Below are 21,620 nucleotides of genomic sequence, written 5' to 3'. Positions count from 1 at the left end.
GCAGCTGAGAAATACTTTGGGTTTCAAAAAACAACCATACAGTCATTGTGTGAGAATTAAGACCAAATTAAATGTTTTTGTTTTTTTTAAACCATTTGGCGACTGAAAAAAATACTATTTGTGGCTTTAATCTCAGATTTTATACCAGACTCTTTATCAGAGTTAGATCTCTCTCTGTGTTTTTAAGTGGTTGTAATCTTGTTCCGTATCGGTTGACAATCAAACCGATGATGACGGTTTTAATCGTGACGCTCAGACGTCGTTCTGACTCTGTACCGTCTAAACGAGCCCCGTCGAAAGGTCTCCCCTCAGGAAGTGTCTCTTTGACCTCCGATCGATGACCTGGAAAGGTCAGGCCCCCAGCGAGGGCTGCGAACGACCCCTGGGGCCCGGCGTGCGGGGCCGTGCGGCCCGGCCCCCAGGCGCTCGGCGGACAGACCCCTGCACACGCAGCAGATGTCAGGCAGAGGAGAGAAAAACCCAAAACAGCTGCTGGATCTCAGTGTTTGTTCTGCAGCTTCACTGACACTTTGTCAAGTTTCCATCTCTCTTTCTGCTCATGCATCCTGCACTGCAAAAATATCACCAAGTACTTTAGTCTGGTTTAAATGTTTTTTTTTCCTATAATCCCAATTTAAAATCCACTGAAACCAAATTGCTTTTCAAGCCACTTAATTAGTTAATAAACTCCGCCTTTGTGCCAATATAACACTGCAAAAACGCAAAATCTCAGCCAGTTTTCTCTTTTCCAGCTGAACCTTCCAGAATGTTCTCAGTAATCAAACAAAATGTTAATTAATTAATGCTGCAAAAACACAAAAAACACAAAACGCACCAACACAAAGTATTTTCTGTCTAGTTTGTAAAATATCCAAGTGCACTTGAAATAAGGCAAAACAAACTTACAAGCAACTTTTCTCCTAGAAATACAAGATTATAAATCCAATAATTTCTTAATATTGATAATTAAGTGCTTGTTATTACATAGGAATCAATCAATCAACTGTATTAATAATGTTGCGTAGATTTGGTTGCAGTGTCAGCTTTGTTTTCAGGCAGGAAACTTTAGATCGAAACAATAAATATAAATAAACCGTGATTCAAAATGACCCGGTTTCCAACACTTGGATCTTTAAATACGGCATCCTTACTAGGACATTTTAAAAATATATATAAAATAAAATACTTTGCTAAATTGGAAGCTTATGGCAACTGGAGCGACTCTTATAATTCTGGTTATTTTTACGTTTTTGGATGAAATATCTTCATCCAGATGGGAGGAGCCTGAACGGATTGAGGCAGGTAACCTGGAATACCTGGATTACTGGGAATAATTGGAAAAATATTTTGTAATAAATAAAATAATCTGCTAATGTAATTAGCACTTTTAAAAAAAATCTATATTAAAACTTTCTCTCAGTTAGTTTTGCTTTATTTCAGGTATATAAAGATATTTATACTAAAAAGTAGAGCAGGGGTGGCCAAAGTGTGGCTCGAGGGCCATTTGCGGCCCTCGGAACAATTCTGTGCTGCCCTGGATCAGACTGTTGATTTATAAACAACAGGGAAGTTTTCACTGAAAACACAAAACATCCATCCAGGTTTTTGCTTTGAATTTAATTTCTTATAATAATAAAGATTAATTAAAATAGAGTTTAGTGCATGGTTTGCTGCAAACCTGCAGGACATTTTATGTTTTATGTTTTAAATATACAATTTACATAAATCTGACTGCTTTGTTGTGTGTTTAGTTTATTTAACAGGTAAGAATAAAAAAATAAAATAGTTTGCTGTTAACATTTTGTGGTTCTTTCAACTTGACATTTTTGACCCCATGCAAAACGTTTGGACCACTGATGAAGACCGAAATACCAAAACACGTTAGGATTCTGAATTTAATCTCAAAACACTAAAAAATACTTAGCATGACAGAGTGTGTGTTTAATGCGTGTTGTGTTTGCTTCCAACTCGAGTCAGAACCGATTCCTTTTCTCATAATTCTCAGTTTAATCTCAGAATTTTGACTTTTTTCAGAGAACTCTGAGGTTTAATCTCAGATTATTTTCTCTGAGTTCTGACTTTAATATCAGAAATACGATTACTTTCAGAGAATATTGACTTTAATCTCCGATTTTGTTTCTCAGAATTCTGATCTTAATCTTAGAATTCTGACATTTTTCCCATAATTTCAACTTTAATCTAAAAATACTTGGTATGATTTTGTGTCTTTTTATTAAGTGTGGGATCGCTTCAACTCAAGTGTCAGAACCGACCCCCTTTCTCATAATTCTCAGTTTAATCTCAGAATTTTGACTATTTTCTGAGAATTCTGAGGTTTAATCTCAGATTATTTTCTTGAATTATGTTTAATCTTAGATCTCTTTACTCTTTTACTCTGAGTTTAATCTCAGAATTCTGACCTTTTCCTTATAATTCTGACTTTAATCTCAAAATACCAGAATGCTTGGTATGATTTGTGTTATTTTTTGAAGCGTGTTGCCGTTGCTCCCAGAACCGATCCGCTGTCAGCGAGACGCGGCCAGGCAACCCGAGCCCGGCTTCATTCTGACCGACTGACTGGGCTTTCCTTCAGAGACGCAGTCGATTAGATTAGCGTTGATCATGACTCGAGATGATGGGATGTTAATCAGGACTGATCAGGCACTTAACAGCCTCTCAGATGGACCCGGCTCACGGCGGGGGCCCTGCGGCCCGGCGGATCAATGCGCCCGTTGTTGTCGTCTGGAACGTATTGACAGCCTGCTGAAAGCAGATAAAGTATTTATAGGAGCCCGATTGTCATATTTCACCAGCAGAGAACCGCCAGGAGAAACAAACGAGATTTGAAGTGAGCTGTTTGTGTCGGTGACGTCCTCAAAACGGAGGACAGGTGGAGTCTGTGTTTCACTGCAGAAACACTAAATCTTACCTTACTACACAGCAAATAAGACAAAACTAACTCAGGAGTATATTTTTATGTATTTTCCAGTAAGTGTCTTACACACTGTAAACACAAGTCCAACTTTGTCCCAGTTTAACATCTCATTCACAAAAACCTTTATTTAAACTACGATAAGCTAGGGCTGTGTGTTAATATCGATTTTGCGATATATGTATCGATATTTTCTTTCCTAGAAAAAAAACGATATTCATCTGCAAGTATCGTAACATCCAACTGTCACCTTGCTCACTCACTGCTTGCTTCACCAGGAGAGTGATTAGGTCATCAGGCTTAGAGTGATTCCTTCAGATGTTAAGGGTTAAAAAGTTATCAAACTATCCAGAGCAGGTACTTGGTGGACTTTATTTACTTTACAAATGCATGTAAGCTACAGTTTGTACTGTTTCAATTAAAAGAAACATGTTTTCTCACCACTTCTTTGATTAATTTTGTCCAGCTGTCAACTTTAAGTCTGTGTCCAACCAGAGCCAGGTAGTTGGTGTTTTTAATCAGTTTTCAGTTAAATTAATTCAACCCAACTCTATAACAGTCACAAAATGTCACCAAAATCACTCTGTCCCTCTAAAAGCTTTCATAAAATCGCAAAAGTGTATTGAATTGTATCGTTTGCTGAATATCGCAATATATATCGTATCGTGAGCAGAATATCGTGCATTGTATCATATTGTGAGATTATTGTATCACTACAGCCCTACGATAAGTGTAGATGTTGTTTAAATCTGGAGACGACCGATGTCACATTTATTTACATATCATTTCAAAAACAGGTTTAAACTGCGCCAAAGTGCTACACAAAAACGCTAGCAATAGTAAATTACCGTAAATTGGTGAGTAGATGTTTACTTTTCCGATGAAGGAAAAAGAAAACAGAAATACATTCCTCTCAGAAAAAAGTAAACCCATTAAGAAAGGCTACACTATAAAAAAAAGTCTGTAAAATTTACAGTAAAACACTGGCAGCTGTCACGACTGTCAGTACTTTACCGTAAATTTTACAGATTTTTTTTACAGTGTAATATTAATCAAATATGTCCATAAACGTTTAAATCCACGATAATTAGAGTGAGAATAACAACAGCAGAAAGATTAAAACTAAAGTAACATAAATAACAATAGTACAAAATAAATTTAAAATATATATAGAGGTGTTTCAACATGGATCTAGTTACTGGTTTCCATTTAGAGTTAAATTTAAGTTGTTTTTTCCAAAACGTAAAACTTTATTTAGTTCTGTCTCTCCAGTCCATAAAACTGGGAGTTTATGTTCTTAACCAAGCAGAGCTAAAACATTTATTTAAAATCAGAATTAAGACTTTAATCAATAATTGGTTGTCCTTGTCCAAGGAGCTTGTTTTAGGTCAATAATTATTTAATACTGATCAAAAAGTTCTGGTTCCATTGGCAGATAAATGTATTTATAACCAGATATTTACCATATTTTATAAGTGAAATAATCAACCAGTGGAACCAGAACTTTTTCACCAACATAAAGGAATTATTTACGTAAAACAAGCTCTTACATCTTCCTGATCTCATCTTATTTTTACGTTAGTTTTGTCTTAATCAGATGTTTGCACTAGAAAAAAACCCCATAATGATTGTTTGTTTTTGTTGTTTTGGGGTGTAAATTACACTGCAAAAACACAAAATCTTACCAAGTAATTTAAGTCTAGTTTTTGTGCCAATAAGAGAAAACTAACATACAAGTAGCTTTTTTATAAGATGTAGAAGCTTGTTTAGGTAAATAATTCCTTAATATTGATGAAAAAGTTCTAGTTTTATTGGCAACAAGACATTTTTTCCATGTTTTAAGTTCTTTAGCTAGTTTGTTCCAATAGAACAAACTCATCAATATTAAAAAAATATTGAGTTAAAACAAGCTTCTATATCTTGCTGAAAAGTTATTTTTAAGTTAATTTGTCTTATTTTAAGTGTAGTAAGACATTTTCACTAGAAGCTAGACCAAAATTACTTGGCAAGATCTTGTGTTTTTGCAGTGTATGAGTTTATTTTTCCTCCTGAGCTCCTTTAGAAATGTACTTTTAATATTAAACTTGATGTGACGCCGGGGTGATTCAGGTGTGTTTGTCTCCTTGTCTCGCGCTGCAGTGGCTTTCCACGGACTGCAGCTGAAGATCAAGCGGGAGCTGCACAGCCCGTGCTCAGAGCTGAGCTCCAACTGCAGTCAGGAGCGGCCCTTCAAGCTCCAGTATGGGGAGAAGTGTCCGTACAGCATCAGGTGGCCCGCCGCGCACTTCACCAGTTCAAACATGGCTGACGCTTCATCTGAAGGGCTGTGCACAAGACGCTCAGATGAAACCTGTTACTAACATGAAGGAGTGTTCATGAACGTCTATGACTGCTGTTATGAATGTTTATCAAGAGTTATTTGGTAAACAAACCAAATAACACAGCTTTATTTGGTAAATGTACCAAATAAATGCACTTTATTTGGTAGGTTTACCAAATAAATGCACTTTATTTGGTAAATGTACCAAATAAATGCACTTTATTTGGTAGGTTTACCAAATAAATGCACTTTATTTGGAAAATGTACCAAATAAATGCACTTTATTTGGTAAATGTACCAAATAAACCTGTTATAAACCTGTTTATAACAGGTTTTATGTCTTTTGCACATCTTTTCAAATAAAGTGTCACCAAAACTTGCATTGTTGTAACATGTCCAGCTTGGCTGCAGTAACTTATTTCAACTAATCTGTGTCGTTCTGGACTCGGTACCAGAATGTTCTGGACTCGGTACCAGAACGCCACAGTTCCCTGACATCTGGGTCGTTTTGTTGCCGCAGTGCCTATGAGCAGAAGCACCGCACAGGAATGAAGCCCTCCAGCCCAGTGACGCCCCCCTGCAGCACCCCGGTGTCCCCCCTGCACCATGGCTCGCCCACGCCCAAACCGGACCGGACTTATGCCCACATCCCGCCCTCGCAGCCTGTCCCGGACAGCGCCTACTCCCTGGACCACAGGTAAACCCGCAACGTCACCATTAACCCGCTGGTTGCCCTGACAACGGGCTGTAATGGTGCCACAGTGTTTATTAACTGGCCAGAGGGGAAAACAACTTTGGCAGAACATTATTGTACTATTAGCACTAGTTAACAGCAAAACACACAATCTGAGTATTTGTTTCTAGCTTCTACTGCAAATATCTTTTTACACCTGAAGTAAGACGAAACTAACGTAAAAGTAACTTATCAGAAAAATATAGAACCTTGTTTTACGGAAATAATTCCTTGGTTTTTATGAAAAAATACCAGCTCCGTTTATTGCGCCGTTACCTAGCAACCCCAGCCAAGCCCAGGCCGTTACCTAGCAACCCAGTATTGAGTATATTGGCAGATTATTTCACTTACAACTTGGCGAAATTGTCTTGTTTTGTAAGTTAATTTTATCTTATTTAAAATGTACTATTTTAGCACTATAACTAGACCAAAAATACTTAAGATTTTGTGTTTTTGAAGTGTAAAAGTGTAAAAATATACTTTAAAAGCTATGAAAAAAAGAAGCCCTTAAAAATAAGATTATTTACCTTTTTTGTATTTTTCCAGCAGCATTTTGGAGTTGCTCTGTACTTTCTTTGAGATTTTTTCTTTTACAAACTTCCATTCCTGCCTTTCTGAGGGGAAAAATTTGCTTTTTGTTGAACAAACTTCCAACAGTGTCTTCAGTCAGAGGCTTCTTCAAATTCGCTGCAATACAGGAAGCTACAGGAGATCTCTCTTGTCAACAGCCATCACTATAACTGAGAATTTGAGTTAATTTGAGTTTAGTATCTTTGAATTTGAGCACTTTATCATCTCAAATGACTTTCTTACCCCTCAACTTAACAGTGTTGAAAAACACCTAAATTGCTTATAGAAAAAGTGTTATTTTTCTATCTTTTTTTTAATTTGTCTTATTTTTTTTATTCTGTTATTGTGTGTCTGATGACTGTTTTCCCAGATTTCGACGTCAGCTCTCTGAGCCGTGCCACTCGTTTCCCTCCCCGCCAACGATGGCCCGGGACAGCCGGCCCATCTACCACCGGCAGCTGTCGGAGCCCAGCATCCCCTTCCCCCCTCAGGGCTTCAAGCAGGAGTACCCGGACCCCCTGTTCGAGCACCCGGCCATGATGGGCGCACCGCTGCCCCACGCCTACCCAGCCAGCATGATGATCAAGCAGGAGCCCAGGGACTTCACCTATGACTCAGGTGAGAGGCTGACGGCTTGATTTCACTTTTTTCACCCGCAGAAGATTCATTAAATCGGCGAGAGGTAATAAGCAATAAATCAATTAATCAGTTAATTTGCTTTTCTCATTGTTTGTCTAATTCAGGTAGCTTTAATTGGCTCTTAGAGTGGGTTTGCTAGTTTTTAAATGTTTAGTTTAAGTTTAGTTTGTAGCAGTTATAGTGGTAGTTTAAGTTTTTCACACCTAGCTTGATTTAAAGATTTCAAAAAGGTTTAAACTATTTTATTTAGACATTATTATGTCATCACCTTTATAATACTTGAAAATGGTTTAAAACAAACAATGTTGTCGTTTATCGCCATAACTTTTGGGACAATTTATCGTCCAGAAAAATGTATTATCGTGACAGGCGTAGTGAGAGTGAAGGTTATTATTGTTGACTAAAACTGAAGAAAAGACAAAAGCTGAAATTGAGAAAACATTTTCGTTGAAATAAATGAATTAGTAATAAATAATTAATGAGGGGAAACTATAGCTAACTGGAATTATATCTAACTAACATGTAGAAATTCATCCATCCATCCATTTTCTTTCACCCTTGTCCCTCTCATGCACAGTGGCGCAGTTGGTAGAGCTGTTGCCTTGCAGCACGAAGGTTCTGGGTTCGATTCCCGGCCCTGGTCTTTCTGCATGGAGTTTGCATGTTCTCCCTGTGCATGGTGGGTTTTCTCCAGGTACTCCGGTTTCCTCCCACAGTCCAAACACATGACTGTCAGGTTAATTGGCCTCTCCAAATTGCCCCTAGGTGTGAGTGTGTGTGTGCATGGTTGTGTGTCTCTGTGTTGCCCTGCGACAGACTGGCGACCTGTCCAGGGTGACCCCACCTCTCGCCTGGAACGTTAGCTGGAGAGGCACCAGCAACCCTCCCGACATGTAGAAATTATTGACATATTATCCTTTGTTTTTGTTTATGAATCTATTTATTAGAATTTCAAACTGATGTGAAAAATATTTTTTTTCTTCCCGTCATAAGCAGTTTATGGCAAATTATGGCGCTAACGCTAATCTGTAAAACGGTGACAGCGAACGTTGTGATAAAACACCAGAGAAATAACTGAATGAGATCATTTCAATTTATCATGAGATTAATTGATTTATTACCTAAATCCAATACTTTGACCTTTTTGAACACCTATAAATCAACCGAAGTATGAAAAACTAAAACCACTAACTGTAACTACTAAAAACTAAAACCACTAACTGTAACTACTAAAAACTAAAACCACTACTGTAACTACTAAAAACTAAAACCACTAACTGTAACTACTAAAAACTAAAACCACTAACTGTAACTACTAAAAACTAAAACCACTAACTGTAACTACTAAAAACTAAAATTACTAACTGTAACTACTAAAAACTAAAACCACTAACTGTAGCTACTACAAACTAAAACCACTAACTGTAACTACTAAAAACTAAAACCACTAACTGTAACTACTAAAAACTAAAACCACTACTGTAACTACTGTAACTACTACAAACTAAAACCACTAACTGTAACTACTAAAAACTAAAACCACTACTGTAACTACTAAAAACTAAAACCACTAACTGTAACTACTAAAAACTAAAATTACTAACTGTAACTACTAAAAACTAAAACCACTAACTGTAGCTACTACAAACTAAAACCACTAACTGTAACTACTAAAAACTAAAACCACTAACTGTAACTACTAAAAACTAAAACCACTAACTGTAACTACTAAAAACTAAAACCACTACTGTAACTACTACAAACTAAAACCACTAACTGTAACTACTAAAAACTAAAACCACTAACTGTAATTACTAAAAATTAAAACCACTACTGTAACTACTAAAAACTAAAACCACTAACCAACTACTAAAAACTAAAACCACTAACTGTAACTACTAAACACTAAAACCACTAACTGTAACTACTAAAAACTAAAACCACTACTGTAACTACTACAAACTAAAACCACTAACTGTAACTACTAAAAACTAAAACCACTAACTGTAATTACTAAAAATTAAAACCACTACTGTAACTACTAAAAACTAAAACCACTAACCAACTACTAAAAACTAAAACCACTAACTGTAACTACTAAAAACTAAAACCACTACTGTAACTACTAAAAACTAAACTGAAACTAAACATTTAACATTTAAAAACTGACTGAATTAGACAAATAAAACCAACCTTTAATGAAAAAGCTGTCTTAACCCTGCTGGGAGGAGACATTATGAGAGGGGGCGTCGTTTATTGAGTTTGCCTGTGAATTGAGCCGGGGTTCTGGTCGGGCGTCTGCGTTGTTCGCCACTTCCTGTGGAGCTTTAATGGAGAAAAGGAAAGGAGAAGAAGAAGAACTGGTTTCAGTCCTCCCACTCATGTTAGCTCCCTCTGGTTGGACAGTAAAGGGAGCTAATCAGGAGGCCCGAGGCGGCGCCGCAGCATGAATGAACATCCGCCGGACCGTTGCCTTCATTCACAAGCAGAGCCAGAGCTGCGTCCAGTCAGGAGAGAAAACATCGATGAGTTCAGGAAAAGAAACTCAACCAGCCAACCAGCCGCAGTAGCTGTTTATTTCTTATTGAAAAACCAGACAACTGTGAATTTTTGGTGTTTTCTCGCTCACCATAGATGCGCTCACCAGGTTTCACAACTGTGTGGCTTCTAAATACCAATTAACACCACTGGATAATGCCAGAAGAAACACATGGCTGCTCTGCTCAGACGTCTCAGACACGCTCTACTAAAATTTAACAACATAATCAAACAAGTCTGGATCACATATGAAAACTTAAAAAACAAACAAAAACATTTAATTATAATCAGAGATGAACCGATCTGATATTGATATCTGTATCGGTCCTGATATTGATCTATACAGTCTAGTTCTACGCTTTCAGCTCTGAGTAACGTCATTCTTTATTATTTATTTTACATTATATTTAGGATTTCTAATTAGACTCTGAACGATTTGAAAGAAGGTTTATTTTTAGACGTTTGACCAATTGTTTATGCGAGTTTCACCTTCTTTATTGAACAAATTAAAGTTGTTTTTACAGGTTTCACCAGGTTTGTGAAGCTATTGGTGAGTTTAAGTGAGGTGAACTGTTGCAGAGTTAACAAATTCAGAATATTTATGACTGTTTTTAAAAAAAGGAAACATTTTAAATCAATTCATCAATGTTTTCCTGTATCGGATCAGTTCTGGCCGATACTAAACCTCAGACATCTGTATCGGTATCAGAAATTTAAAAAGTGGCTCCTTCATTATCTAAAACTGATTTTAGGCTCACGATTCAATTCTTGATTCAGAAAATGTTTTCCAATCAGAAACCAATTTTTCCATTCTAGCAGTTTACAGATTCTGTTTAGATTTAAAAAGGAAAAGAAACTATATTTAAAGAAAAACAGGTTGTGCATAAAATAAAATAAATTTATTAGTATTAAGTTAGTTTAGCCGCCTGCCTTTTTCTTAAATTAAGAAAATATTTTTAAAAAATTCAAACAAGTTTTTAAAAACAAGACAAAAATCAATCAGAACAGAGAAAACATGTGCATGCATAATTATTTACCACCACTTTTCTGTTTGAAAAGGAGCAGAAAGAAGTGAAAACTTATTTAATCCTACTCCTTATCTCAGTTTAATTAAATATATAACTTACTGACTCAATAATTATCAAAACTTTGTAATTCAAACCTTGTTATAATATTAATGTGCCTGTTCAATACCCTGGGCTAAAAAGCCAACATATAAATTATATTACATTTTTTTTTAAATGTTTAAAAATACACACCCTGGGTGATTGGACGCATGACGCGATATGCATTATAATGGCAAATAGAAGCAGCAAAACAAACTTAAACATATTTTAAACTTGATTTTTGAGCATCAAGTCCCAGGACTACAAATTGTAATTTTTTTCCATCAACTTTCTACATTTCCTTTACGTTATAGATGGTAAAAACAATCAAAAGCTTGTACTAGTCCAGTCAAACAGCATCAAACATGACATTATGAATAAAACTAAACCATTTAAAGCACATTTTGGTTTGAAAGTGAGTCCAGCTGCAGAGCAGACGCAGGATGGAGGATGAGGGTGTTTATTAGCTGCATGTCGACAGGAGCAGGCCTGTCGGAGAGGATGGGAGGGGAATCCTAATTTCATTAGCAGCAATTTCCTCTACAGGCCCATTACTTTGATGAAGCTCAGAGAAATGTTTATGGGCCTCAGCGTGTTTAGTGAACATTCGCTCTGTTGCGTTCGTTCGGCTGCAACTTCACACTTTGTCAGGAAATGGATAAAACATGTTCAAAGTGTTTGATGTAGAAAAATTATGTGATTACATTGTTGTTGTTTGGAATATTTGTGTTTTTTGTTGATATCAAATATAAAATTTCAGATTTTTTTTTCATGCTCTGCTTTCATTTTACTACGTATTAAAAGTGTGTTTGAAACTTAAACAACAGCTTCACTGCAGAAACACAAAATTTTACCAAATGTTTTTGGTCTATTTTCTGCTGCAAACATCTTTTCCTTGAAATAAGGCAAAATTAATTTACAAGTAACTTTTCAGGAAGAAAGAAAGTAAATAGTTTTGTAATACTGATGAAAACTTACTATTTCCACTGACAGATGATTTCATTTATAACGTTTTCCTGCATTTTTTATCAATATTAAGGAATTATTGACTTAAAAATAAGCTCAGATTTATTTCTGAAAAGTTACTCATAAGTTAGTTTTGTCTTATACAAGAAACTAGACAAAATACTACTAAACATACTAAATATTAAATAGAAAGATGTATTGTGTTATGACCCAGTAATTGCATCTGAATGTTTGCGTAATTTCTGTTATATTTTCCTTCTGGTGTTCAAATCAGGAGGAGTATTAAAGTTATTGATTAGGTTAATTTTTATTATTAATGCAGATCAGAGGAGCCATAGTTTACAGCTTCTGCTAACATTATTCACTATTTAGCCTTTTGGCATTTATTTCAAATCACTAAAATACACTAAAAACGTGGGTTTGGTTTGGAAACTAAAGGGGTCATAGATATTTTTTAAACATTTTACAAAGTTTGTTATGAAAACAGAAGTCTTAAACAAATGTAAATGTTAAAATGTTCACATTTGTTAGCAAATCTACTTCATTATCTTGTGTGGATGGATAAAAGAAGATTTCTTTACTATGATCTCTACTAAATAGAGATACAACACATCACAATAGATAAATTAATTGTTTTATTTGCTTTAGATGTCAAATACATCACTACCGTTAAGAAAAAGAAACAATAATCTAAGATTTGGCCAGTTTAAATGAAAATACTGGTTTAATTTTGTGGTTATATATATATATATATATATATATATATATATATATATATATATATATATATATATATATATATATATAATTATAAGTAATTTCTGTCATTTATCTGGAAACATTCTTTAACATTAGCTTCTGCTAGGGTGCTATCAAAACCTTAAATACATGCCAAACCTCTGCTGGTCTGATTAGTTTAATAAAAAAAAAAAAAAAGGCTTTAACTTTTACATTTAGAATTCAAGATTTTAATTAAAAAAATGCTTCTTTAAAACTTTCGGTACAATAGTCAAGAAAATTAAAAGCTAATCTGCTTCAAGATCATGTCTGGGTTTGATGTGAAATAACTAGAAAATGATTGCAACAGTGCAATCGTAACTTGGACCAGTTTTAGAACATCTTCTCAATAGAACTGTAGAATAATAAATGTGTTAAACTGGATAAATAAAAATGTAATTATCCAGGTTGTGTAATGGCAGATTTAGCTACATTCAGCTTTAGCTAACATGCTGCATCAGGAAATGACATAAAATAATACCCTGTGGTCTGATAGCTTATTTTGTCCAAATAAAACTGTGGAATGGCATTAATAATAAATTAATTAGTAATTTCACACATTTCATTTTTTATTTAGCCTAAAAAGTGTCACTCTGTTAGCTTTAGCAAAGTGCTAAAATAATTTTCTGTAAAATAAATAAACTATCTTCTACCAATCAAATTTGATTAAACTGGTTAGAAACAACATTAGAAAAAAATATTAATTATATCTAATTTTCAAATATTTTGAAATGGCCACTCCTGGTCTGGTGAGTTAGCCATTAGCTCAAACTTTAGCTTATCTGCTACCATGGTAGCAGATAAGTTTTGTAAAGTACGACCTTATCACCAGCAGGTCATCTTACTTTTATTTTTTTTATGGGTAGAAGGTGTTTGTGAGAGGGAATTACATTGATATAAAACAATTTATATCAATTTGAAATGATTTTCAGAAGGTATGTGACCAACAAATATCATATTAGCTTTAGCTTACATGGTACAATTTTTGTTAAAGAAAGAAACACCTGCAGTCCTGATAAGTGGTTATAAAGTAAAAGGTGGAAACAATGTCAGCTTAAGATATGAAGTGGCTTTTCTTAAACCATTTTCTTCGGTTAATTTCCGCCGTTGCACATGTTCCTTTTTGTAAAAAACCGACGCTAGCACCAGCAAGTTTGTTCCAAATCAAAATAAAATAAAACTGCAGCTGCATTTTATGTACGCCACTGCGTTATGAAAACCTTACATCACATCAACACGTGTTTGGGTATTGTGTGACGAACCAGTGGAGAGGCCCAGGGCCAGTGAGATACAGTTCGCTCGCCTGTGGCTACAAGGCGTTACAATGCTGCTGCTGCTGGAGGGCATTTTCTTTAATCAGCGCCGCTGGTGCATTGATTGAACAGGCTGTGGCTGAGATCGTGTTCTTAATGCCGCCTTTGGGCCTTTAACACCCACTCTCGTTCTTGCCTGGCTTTCAGCAGAAGTGCCTAGCTGCCATTCTGTCTACTTACGGCAAGACGGCTATCTGGCTCACACTAACAGGACCGAAGGTACTAATGAAGACGCCTGCTGATGTCGTAATGCTGCTTCATGTGACGTTTCCTCTCTCAATGTGACATTAAATTGATCTAACATCTGTTTTTGTTTAAGGTTGTATGTTTGACAAAGTGGCGAGGCACTTCTACGACGACACCTGCGTCGTTCCTGAAAAAGTCGAAGGTGAGTCAGCGGACATTTCTGAGCACATGTGATCTGTTTTTAGTGTAAAATGATGAATTTATTCTGTTTTCTGTAGGTGACATCAAGCAGGAGGCGGCCCTGTACCGCGAGGGCCCGTCCTATCAGCGCAGAGGCTCGCTGCAGCTCTGGCAGTTCCTGGTGGCTCTTCTGGACGATCCGTCCAACTCACACTTCATCGCCTGGACCGGCCGTGGCATGGAGTTCAAACTCATCGAGCCAGAAGAGGTAAAAACCTCAGAAATACCAAATGTTTATGTCATATTTGACAGGAAATTGTTTCTTTATACAGTTTTTAGTAGTTTTTACTTAACATTAAGGTTGAAAACTGAGATTTTTGCCACTAATATTTATTTACACCTTGTGGCAGGAAGCACACTTTGCTCTGGCTTAGGGCTGAAATGATTACAGTATGTGTTGTACAATGGCTGCTGGAAAAGACAAGTGTTTTGTTGTAGACTTACCGTTCAGAAACCACTTGCTGTGTTCTTGTTGGTTGTGCAGGAGGCTCCACTTCTGCTTTTCAGTGATGTAAAATGCAGCCATTTTCATATGCGAGTGTAAACATTGAGTTGGGGGCCTGACCAGAAGCAGCTTATTTTGATTTAAAGTGACAGGAATTCATGGCAGTTTAAGTTAAATCTCACTCGATATGCAGGTTTTTAAATGTCTATGTCTAAACATAGACAATAAAGTCTGTCGACGTTTATGTAAACCTCTTTACTCTAATTTCCATTTGCATGATTTATTGTTTTTCTCTTTTTTCCAAAAACTGGAGGTTAAAAGTCTTCAGTATTTTGGTCTCAACTAGGCCAGTTCTGTTTACAGAGACTTCATAATTAATTTTATTTGTTGTTTCTGTTGGTTTGTTTATTTGTTTTTGGATATTTAAAATGTCTTCCAATTCCAGTGTTAAATGTTCATTAGAATTTAAAGCTTATTGATCTTTGTTCTTACATTATTATCCCGTTATTGCCATTATTTTTACCTGAAAATTGTCTCAAAACAGCAACATTATCATTTATCACAATAACTTTTGGGACAATTTATCATCTAGGAAAATTTGTTATCGTGACAGACCTATAGGTTTCTCTTCTTTTGTGTAACAAAAGGAAGAGGAATAGAATAAAAGCTCCCTAAGGTGGGTTGTTTTTGTAATATCATGAGGTCAAAATGAGAATTTAAAAGCAAAATCAGACAAATTATAAATCAGTCAAAATACGTTTTCCTAAAAGCGGTTAAGTCTGGATCTGTGCATGCCCACTCCCCCCACAGTGGGCCTCAGTTACTGCTGTGGGGGGCTGGTCAGCGGGGGGGGGGGTAGGAAGCAGGAGGCAGATGAGCAGGTGGCAGCGGTCCATGGAGCCCGGCGGAGTGAGGAGGTGCGGGCCAGCCGCAGCCACCAGGGGGTCCATTCATACCATCAGGTGACGCAGCAGACAGACGCAGCTAACGGCACCTGGCTTTACAGGTGTAGGATATAAACAGATACATGGAGCACCGCAGAAACCCTGCCAAGGATTTTTGGTGTAGTTTCTAAATCAAATAGTTTTGTCTCGTTAGACAAAACTGACTAATCGAGTAACTTTTCAGCAAGAAAAGTCAATAATTCCTTAACAAGACATTTTTCCCATGTTAAAAGTAAAATAAAACTAGAACTTTTTCATCAATATTAAGGAATTATTTACTTTAGTCAAGCGCCTATGTATTTATGGAAAGTCACTTATAAGTTATTTATTAATTAGGTGATATCTACAACTAGTGTAATACTTGTAATATTTTATGTTTTGCAGTGTAGTAAAATTTGCCTAGACTTCATTATACCGTTACTAAAGTAATCACGCCCTGTAAACTTTTATCTTTCACATAGTTACAGACGAAAACTGCAACCATGTCTTTGTAAAATAAAATCTTTGTGATATAAAGATTATCAAGTACCAAGATTACCAAGATACTTGTGGTACTTAATACTTGGTACTTGGTATGGTGTTATTGGTAGAAAGAACCAATAATACTTGGTAAGATTTTTATGATTTTTGTTCAAAACAAAAAATCTTATCAAGTACTATTGGTCTAGTTTCTAGTGTGAATTCTTAGTACAGTTTAAATAAAATAAAATAAATTCCTAAGTAACTCTCCAGTGAGAACTATGAGCTTCTTCAAACTCAGTAATTCCTTAATATTTATTTCATAAATGTAAATTTTTTTTTTACCAAGTTATAATCTGCCAGTGGAACTAATACTGGGTTGCTAGGTAACGGGTTGGGCTTGCCTGGGGTTACTAGGTAACGGGTTGGGCTTGGCTGGGGTTGCTAGGTAAACGGCGCAATGCGCGTTGCTTATGAAGTAAATGGAACTATTAGTTTTTCATCAATAATAAAGGAATTATTGGCTCTGAACAGGCTGCTACGTCTTGCTGAGAAGTTACTTATCAGTCAGTTTTGTTTTATTTTACGTGTATTAAGACATTTCCACTAGAAACTGGACCAAAACTAGTTGGTAATATTTTGAGAGGGAGCAATGAAGCTGGAGTGAGAGAAGATGGCGCGAGTGGTGTTGTGAGTTTGGACGCGGCGCCGGATGGTGGGTGGTCTGCTAGACAGGTGCTGTAACATCTGCTGCCGCCTCAGCTGGCCATGTTGACAGGCTGCTAATGAACACATCCCTGGTCAGGTCTGCTCAGGCTGGACGCAGAATGATTACCGTTGTTAGGATTAATAAGTTTGTTTAGCATTTCAGCTGCTGCTGCATGAGAGGGAAACCACCTCTGAATGTCTGGGATTGTTTTCACTTTGTTTGTTTTTGCTTTTTGCCTGGTGAAGGTGGCGCGTCGGTGGGGGATCCAGAAGAACCGGCCAGCGATGAATTATGACAAACTCAGCCGGTCGCTTCGCTATTACTACGAAAAGGGAATCATGCAAAAGGTAAAAGAAAGTCTTCATATGCAAAGAATATATATTTATTTTTTATTTTTTTAAATGATAATCTGCAGAATGTTTTACCTTTAATTTACCTATCAAACTCATTGATACCCAACTGATTATGTGTAAATTCCACTATTGTTATTTTTACATTTTTTTGTAACCTTTTCCTGAAATCAACACTAAGTTGGCATGTACTCAAGTTATTCCCATTTTGAAGAGAATTGGGAGAGTGAGTATTAAAGAAAATGAAAATAATGTCTCAGTTACAATTATTTATTGTAAAATCGTAAGCTGACCAAAGCAGATTTTAGTCGACTCCCCGTGTTTACGTTTGTTATGGTGGCAGAAATGGACATATCTTTGATTATTTTGTAATAATAAAACTTATATTACCTGCAAGTAACTTGTCAGCAACACATTATTTCTCTTATAACAAAATATTTGTCCCATAAGTGAAATAATCACCAATAATAACCGAGACTTTTTAAATCAATGTTGAGGATTTATTGATTTAAAACAAGCTGCTATATCATGCTGAGTAAGTTACATTTAAGTTAGTTTTTGTCTTATTTCAAGGGCACTAAAATATCAGCTCTAAGAACGAGACAAAAATAATTGGTAGGATTTCGTGTTTTTGCCGTGTAACACTAGCATTTGTCTCGACATCAAACAGGGAAAAAAAAACTCGTGTTTTTTATCGACCAGGTTGCTGGGGAGAGATACGTCTACAAGTTCGTGTGCGACCCGGAGGCCCTGTTCTCGATGGCGTTCCCCGACAACCAGCGGCCGGTGCTGAAGACAGACATGGAGCGCCAGATCAACGAGGAGGACACTGTGCCGCTGTCGCACTTTGACGAGAACATGGCGTACGTTCAGGAGGGGCCCTACTGCCAGCCGCACCCCTACAGCGAAGGCTACGTTTACTAGCGACACACACACCTTCACTCCGCCGTGCGTCCTCCGTACACCTGAGACCGTCATGTCCTCTGATTCACAGTCGCTCCGGGAAAAGGACTGAACACACACACACACACACACAGAGTGGCACTTCCCTCAATCTGCCCAACATCAACACACTCACTCATCTTTGCTCTTGTCTTTCTGGCGTCCAGAGAGTGCACTTTATGGACAGGAACAGCACCAGAGTCTGTGTGTTTGGCGTTTTACCCGTTTATGTTTGTACATTACAGCTGAACGCATTCTGTTTATCTTTATTTTTTATTATCATTTTGAGCATGAGGCTGGAACTTTGGTTTCCTGCAAAAGGAACTCGTCTCTGCACACGTGAAGCACATAGAAGAAGGAAAAACTCTTGTTGTTTTGTCCTAATGCAAACATCTTCTACTGGAAATCTAACAATGCTTCCACGGTGACGAGATTGTTCTTTGAAAGACTGACGCGATGGTGACAAAAAGGACATTTTTAGCCGGTTAGGTGGGAACTTCCTCGCCTCCAGGCTGACCCAGCTCTCTGCCATGACTCCAACCAAACTGTAGATCTTCATCATGTAGATGTTTTTGCTGTAACAACATCATTTCCTCATCAACTAAAAAAAAAAAACCTTGTGGGTCACAGCTACGAGGATGCACTGGAATCTTTTAGGATAATCATCAGAGAAATAACTCAGTCGCTGTGTAAAAAAAAAAACTGATTTGTATTCATTTTTCATTCAGATGTTCAGTTTTTCAGTGAAAAACAGGTGACTTCTATGTACAGTTAAAATTAACTCAGAATACCTATTGCATCCCCAAATTTCAGTAAGTGGATTTAATCAGCAAAAGAAAAAAACATTAAATATTTTTCTTCACATTTTTTCAGTTCAGTTCCAGGTGAACACAATGTCTTTGTTTCTGGAAAAATAAAAAAATAAAAGTTGCTTTGCCATCATTAGTTTGCTTTTTGGTAAAACAAAAAGAGCTATTTAGAAGTTTATAATGTGGTGAAATAAAGGAAGTCGTGTTATATTATAATGTTGTATAATCAGGTATTTGCACATTTTGTTGCTGCTTCAAATTGTAAGTGTATTTTCTAGTCAAGATAAAAGGAAATCAAAAAACTGAAAGCGTTTAGCAACTTTGGCCTGCTGCTCTGGATTTCTGTTAATTTTGTTGCTTTTTATTTTTTTTATTTTTATTTTTTATCCATGCATCCAGAAAAAAAACCGTCTGGTCTGTCTGTTTTTGGAGGTTTACATGTGTGGGATGAGATTGGCAATAGGAACGTTCTGTAATAAAATAGTAACAAAAAAAAACAACAAAATTATGTCCACTTGTTAATGCTTACATAATTAAACAATCACATGAAAGGTTTTGTCAAAAGATTTTTGTGCTTTGTTTGACAAAGGGATCATTTGGTTTCTGGTTTTAAAATATGTCACAGTTTTAAAGGGTATGATTTAAAATTAACTACATTTTTCCATCACACTTTTCTGTGGTTTGAATTTCCTACAAAACTTTACTGACCAAATCAAGGAAATGTACCTGCCTACCCTCCCTACGTCAAAAATCAGTTGAGGGGGGAAAGTGGATAAATTATTGCTTTAAATCCACTTTTAGATGAGGACAAGGTCTTCTGAAAACAAATATTAGCAAATGCTAATTAGCTAATGCGATAACGGTTTTTTTTGCTAACCTTGAAAACTTAGTGCAGTTACTTTCCCTTAAATAACTTCAAAGTTTTTCTGGAAAAACTAAAAGTATTTAAAGTAATAATTTACTTGGCTGTTTTGTAAACATTTAGTCAAATAAAGTTCGGCATCTGTTGAAGTTTCGGTTGTTATGTAGTTAGACGTCTATGTTCATGCTCTTATTTTGAAGTGGCGATTTACACACGAGTTCCGTTTCCTCCCCTCACGTTCTCTCCGTTTCTTTTTCCCTAACAACTTTATTTCAAACAATAAAAATACAAGAACAAAATAAAACATGCACAATAGAGCAATATATAAACATTAACACGGTAGAAAAGGTTATGTTAAAATAAATTCATGTAGTCTTTCAAGGGCATAATTTGAATTGAAGTTAGCGCTTTAGCATTAGCTCCCGTGCTTTAAAGTTAGTAGCAACTAACTTTTTATTTACATGTAAGCTTTACACATGGGAATTGCTGAAAACACAAACTTGTTCTTACTTGAATGTTAAATGTTTTGTATTTAATATTTAATTAAATCATATTAGATAACATGGAGTAACACAAAATGTTTCACAGAGATTAAAAACAAGGATTATATATATATATATATATATATATATATATATATATATATATATATATATATATATATATACCAGATAAAGTTAAGGTTTGTGAAGACATTTTATCTCTCACAATTATTAACTGATTTAGAAAATAAAGTTTGGGTTTCTGAGTTTCATTCTGAAGGAAACTAAAATGTGACGACTAGCAGATCACGGCTTCTTTCCTAATTTCTAATTTAGTCTGGGAGAACAAAAGCACAAAGCATTTAACCAAAATGACACCTGAAGAAAATCAATGCCTAATTTAAGACACCACTTTTTCATGTAGGTGAATTGTTTCTGTCTTGTTTCTCACACACACAAAAACACTACCTTAAAGTTATTATTTCCTTCTTGAAAGTGTCACTATTGCTAAAAATCAATGACTAATTTAAGGGAGCATTGTTTAATTGCTTCCACTGATGGGAAAAATGAAAACGGATGTGTAAGTAATGAAAAAAACCTACTTGCCTTAATTTGTCAGAGCAGGTTACAAGCCAACCCCATTACAGTCTCTTCTCTTGGACTTATTTATTGATTGTCTGTAGTGTTGGGAATTGGCCTTAACTTAAACACCTGATTGCTTCCCTCAGGATATTTAACAACATCTAATCTGACATATACACAAGAAAACAACTGAGCAGCTTTTAATATGATCAATGTGATTTTTTCCCCTTAAAAATTACAACAATAGCTTGAAAAAAACTGTAATATGAAAAATAACAGCATATATGTGTTACACAAAAACAAAAAGTAGAATTTTATAGTAACTGATTATTTGACAGATGACATTAAGAATTAACAATGCAGTGTAAATTCTTTTGCACATTTTTCAAGATGCATTAAATTAAATCACACATTTATTTTAGTTTTACATTACCTCTGTGAATCTACCCACAAAATGAATATTTTCATTGATTAAAATACAATAAAAAACCCTCCAACTGATAAGTTTTTATTTTAAATTAGACTATATTGAGTAAAAAAATAATCATTGCATAGGTGCTATATTTCAAAACATGGGATTTCTTTTTCTGGACTTTTTGCTGCGATAAGGAATTGTAAAATATTTAGAGGGAGAATATTTTAGTGACTTCTGAACTAAAATATGTTTTAAAACCTAAACTGCAACATAAAATTACGCATTTAAACATCCATCTAAC

The 21,620-nt window shown here is 35.8% G+C and overlaps 1 protein-coding gene across 4 annotated transcripts in view; it reads left to right on the top strand.

Moving 5' to 3' along the window:
• etv1 (ETS variant transcription factor 1) overlaps window positions 1–19,529 on the top strand; it is a 32,211-nt gene extending 12,682 nt beyond the window's left edge. For 3 of the 4 annotated variants that reach the window (XM_017309696.2, XM_008430942.3, XM_008430944.3), the window contains 8 exons: window positions 5,072–5,201; window positions 5,773–5,949; window positions 6,926–7,173; window positions 14,042–14,113; window positions 14,214–14,282; window positions 14,359–14,528; window positions 17,123–17,224; window positions 17,930–19,529. In XM_017309696.2, the coding sequence (XP_017165185.1) occupies window positions 5,072–5,201; window positions 5,773–5,949; window positions 6,926–7,173; window positions 14,042–14,113; window positions 14,214–14,282; window positions 14,359–14,528; window positions 17,123–17,224; window positions 17,930–18,151 (1,190 nt within the window). In that variant the 3' untranslated portion in view covers window positions 18,152–19,529. The remainder of the gene's footprint in view (window positions 1–5,071; window positions 5,202–5,772; window positions 5,950–6,925; window positions 7,174–14,041; window positions 14,114–14,213; window positions 14,283–14,358; window positions 14,529–17,122; window positions 17,225–17,929) is intronic. The other variant, XM_008430943.3, reaches the window with a different exon arrangement.
• Window positions 19,530–21,620: the final 2,091 nt, after the last annotated feature.

Source organism: Poecilia reticulata, chromosome 16 (assembly GCF_904066995.2).
Source record: "Poecilia reticulata chromosome 16, P_reticulata-male-v2, whole genome shotgun sequence".
NCBI classification, from domain to species: domain Eukaryota; kingdom Metazoa; phylum Chordata; class Actinopteri; order Cyprinodontiformes; family Poeciliidae; genus Poecilia; species Poecilia reticulata.
Note: the sequence above shows the minus strand (reverse complement) of the source record. Positions and strands in the feature narration are given on the sequence as shown.